Genomic DNA, 2,820 nt, shown 5'->3' with positions numbered 1-2,820 from the left:
GCAGAGACATCCCCAGCGGGGTCCCAGAGTCGTGCTCCACCCCCAGCTTCGGCCAGCCGTGAACACATATGTTCCTGGCATGTTCAAAGAGGTCTTTGGGCGTGAACCTGGCCATTCCCGGGCCGTCCTCCCCTCAGAGCCTGTCACCTCCGTGCCACTGTCGGGCTCTAACATCTTTTTTTTTTTTTTTAATTATTTTTTTTCACTTTATTTATTTATTTTCATTTGCCCAAAGAGAGAGAGAGAGAGAGAGAGCAAGTCACCAGGTCTGGGACTCAAACGACGGTCAGCCATGTGGGAGTCCGGTGCCCTCAAGCACCATGCCACCTGCCGGCCCCTCTGACATCATCTTCATATAAAGTTTTTAAAGAGAATGAAGTAACATTTTCACTCGAAGTGGTTCTTTAAATCAACTCACTTACAAATGCTTAGATTTAAAACACCAAAAAGAAAAAGCAATCGCAAACTAAACAATATCTCAAACTCCAAATAGAAACTTAGATAGGCCCACATACTTTTGTTTTTCTTTATTCATGATAAAGTGCGTGTGTGGGCCTGAGAGAAGGGGGAGAGAGAGAAGAAAAGAGAGGGGGAGAGAGAGAAGAAAAGAGAGGCGGAGAGAGAGAAGGAATGTCCTCCAACAGCCGCCATAGGTCCCGGTCTTGCTAGAACCCCTGACTGCAGTAGGTCAGATACTAGGGGTTCACCCCTGTCCTCCTTGTTTTTGTTTTTGTTTTTGTTTTTCCAGGTTTTAGACATAGGGTACACACACTTGCTGGAGAGAGACAGAGAGAGGGAAATGGAGAAATCACCCCTGGGGGGATAGATGGCCACGCCCCATCCCTTCTCCTCGGCTCTCCTCTTGGGGTTTTGGGCACACACACACCCCGCGTGATAGCCAAGCGCCAGGTCTGGGACTGGAATGGGCATCCCTTGTCTTGCACCACACCCCCTGCTGGCCGCACCCTGGCCTCGGGAACTGCCCATGACTGCTGAGCCCGACCTTTCCCGCGCTCAGCTCGGGCCCTTCTGACCCGGTGCTTTTGCTCTCTCTGGTCACAGCTCTTTCTCAACTCCCCCTGACACACTCCACTCTCTTTTTGAAGGCTTGACTGCTTCTATCCGCAGATCCTGCACCTCCCAATGCAGCCCGTTCACCCTCTCCTGCCCACGTGGCTGTAGGGAGGTGGCCCAGAAACCCCGCTGCTTTGTTTCTTTTCTAAAGCCTCAGAAGGAGAGCCAGGAGGAGTGTCCGTAGAGGAAAACGGCGATCTTAGACGTGAGGAAGGACGAGAGGAGTCACCCCGTAAGAGGAGGGCGAGGGCTAAGCCTGGGCATGACGGGAAAGGAGAGTGGGCGAAGTCCACGCCATGCACCCAGAGCGGAGTTAAACGCGGGGAGAGTGGCCGAGGCGGAGCACAGGCAGATGGTGGCCCCGTGTCTGCTCACACCGCCTGGCTCTTCTCAGCAGACGTGTCCGCCGTGGAGCGCGAGAAAGACTTGCTCTCCCTGACGGTGGACTCCTCGGTCAGCACGTTCCGCAGGATGCTGGGCAGGGATCTGCGCAGGCGGCCCTGGAAGCCCTGGCCGGCCACCACGTAGATGACCGGGTTGATGCAGCAGTTGATGTAGGCCAAGGACACGCACAGGGCGTCCAGCTTACTCACCAGCTGGAAGGTTTCCGAAGTCGGCTTGAACAAGAGCAGCAGCATCCCCGTCACCTGGTAGGGCAGCCAGAAGATGAAGAAGCTGACCACCACCGCCACCACCACCTTGAGCGTCTTGGTGGAGCGCGTGGCCTTGCGACTCCACGTCCGGAGCAGGAGGAAGGTGTAGCAGATGGTGAGCGTGAGCAGCGGCCACAGGAAGCCCAGAACCAGCCTGCTGATGGCCACCGCCCTCTGCGTGTGCTCGCCCTTCCCGTAGTCGACGCCGCACAGCGTCCTGGGCGGGTAGTGCTCTACCACCAGCGTGCGGTACAGGAAGGACGGGATGGTGAGCAGCAGCGCCAAGCCCCAGGCCAGGCCGCAAGCCAGCCAGGCCAAGCCTGCCCCACGGTAGTTCTGGCACCAGATGGGGTTAACCACCAGCAAGAAGCGGTCGGCGCTGATGGTGGCCAAGAGCAGGATGCTGGCGTACATGTTGAGCAAGATGAGGGAGGGCAGGATGCAGCACGCAGCGGCGCCGAAGGGCCAGTTGCCGTTCAGGACGATGGACGTGAATAAGATGGGCAGCGCCAGGCAGGAGAGGAGGTCGGCCACCGCCAGGTTGAGAAACCAGATGGCGTTGATGGTTCGCCTGGCCTCGAAGGCCGTCACCCAGACCACCAAGGCGTTGCCAGGTACTCCCACCAGGAAGACGATTGCAGAGAGGACCAAGGCGACAATATCTGGGGCATGCAGCTTCGGGGAGGTGTCGTCCTCCATCGGGAAAGGGTCCTTGGTTCCGAAGGAGTCATACCAGGAGTAGTCCTCGGTAGTGTTGTGCGAGAAAGCCTAAATGGGAGCAGAGAAGCAGGGAGATGGTGAGTCTGCAGTCGGGCCGTTGGGGCTCTCGGGCAGGGATGGGGCTTCTCACCCCACACGCCACTTCTGGGAGCCTCTTGCTTCTCCCCTGAAATGGAGCTGCTGGAGCCCAGCCTCAGGGGGGTGCCAACCAGACATTAAGATATTGAGATGCAGGAGGACCCAGCAGGAGGCGTAATGGTTACATTGCTGGACTCCCACGTAGTTGACCATGGTTCAAGTCTTGAACCCAATGGCTTAAAACTCACACCAGGTCACGTGCGTGCGTGCCCAAGATCCCGAGAGGAGAATGGAG

The 2,820-nt window shown here is 57.1% G+C and overlaps 1 protein-coding gene across 1 annotated transcript in view; it reads right to left on the bottom strand.

Moving 5' to 3' along the window:
• Positions 1-835: 835 nt before the first annotated feature.
• Positions 836-2,820, bottom strand: part of C5AR1 (complement C5a receptor 1) — a 20,741-nt gene continuing 18,756 nt past the window's right edge. Inside the window, exon 2 of the mRNA XM_006142120.3 lies at positions 836-2,495. Within this exon, the coding sequence (XP_006142182.1) occupies positions 1,446-2,495 (1,050 nt within the window). The 3' untranslated portion in view covers positions 836-1,445. The remainder of the gene's footprint in view (positions 2,496-2,820) is intronic.

Source organism: Tupaia chinensis, unplaced genomic scaffold (genome assembly GCF_000334495.1).
Source record: "Tupaia chinensis unplaced genomic scaffold, TupChi_1.0 Scaffold000067_1, whole genome shotgun sequence".
Lineage (NCBI taxonomy): Eukaryota > Metazoa > Chordata > Mammalia > Scandentia > Tupaiidae > Tupaia > Tupaia belangeri.
The sequence above is the reverse complement of the archived record's forward strand: the minus strand, read 5'-3'. Positions and strand labels throughout refer to the sequence as shown.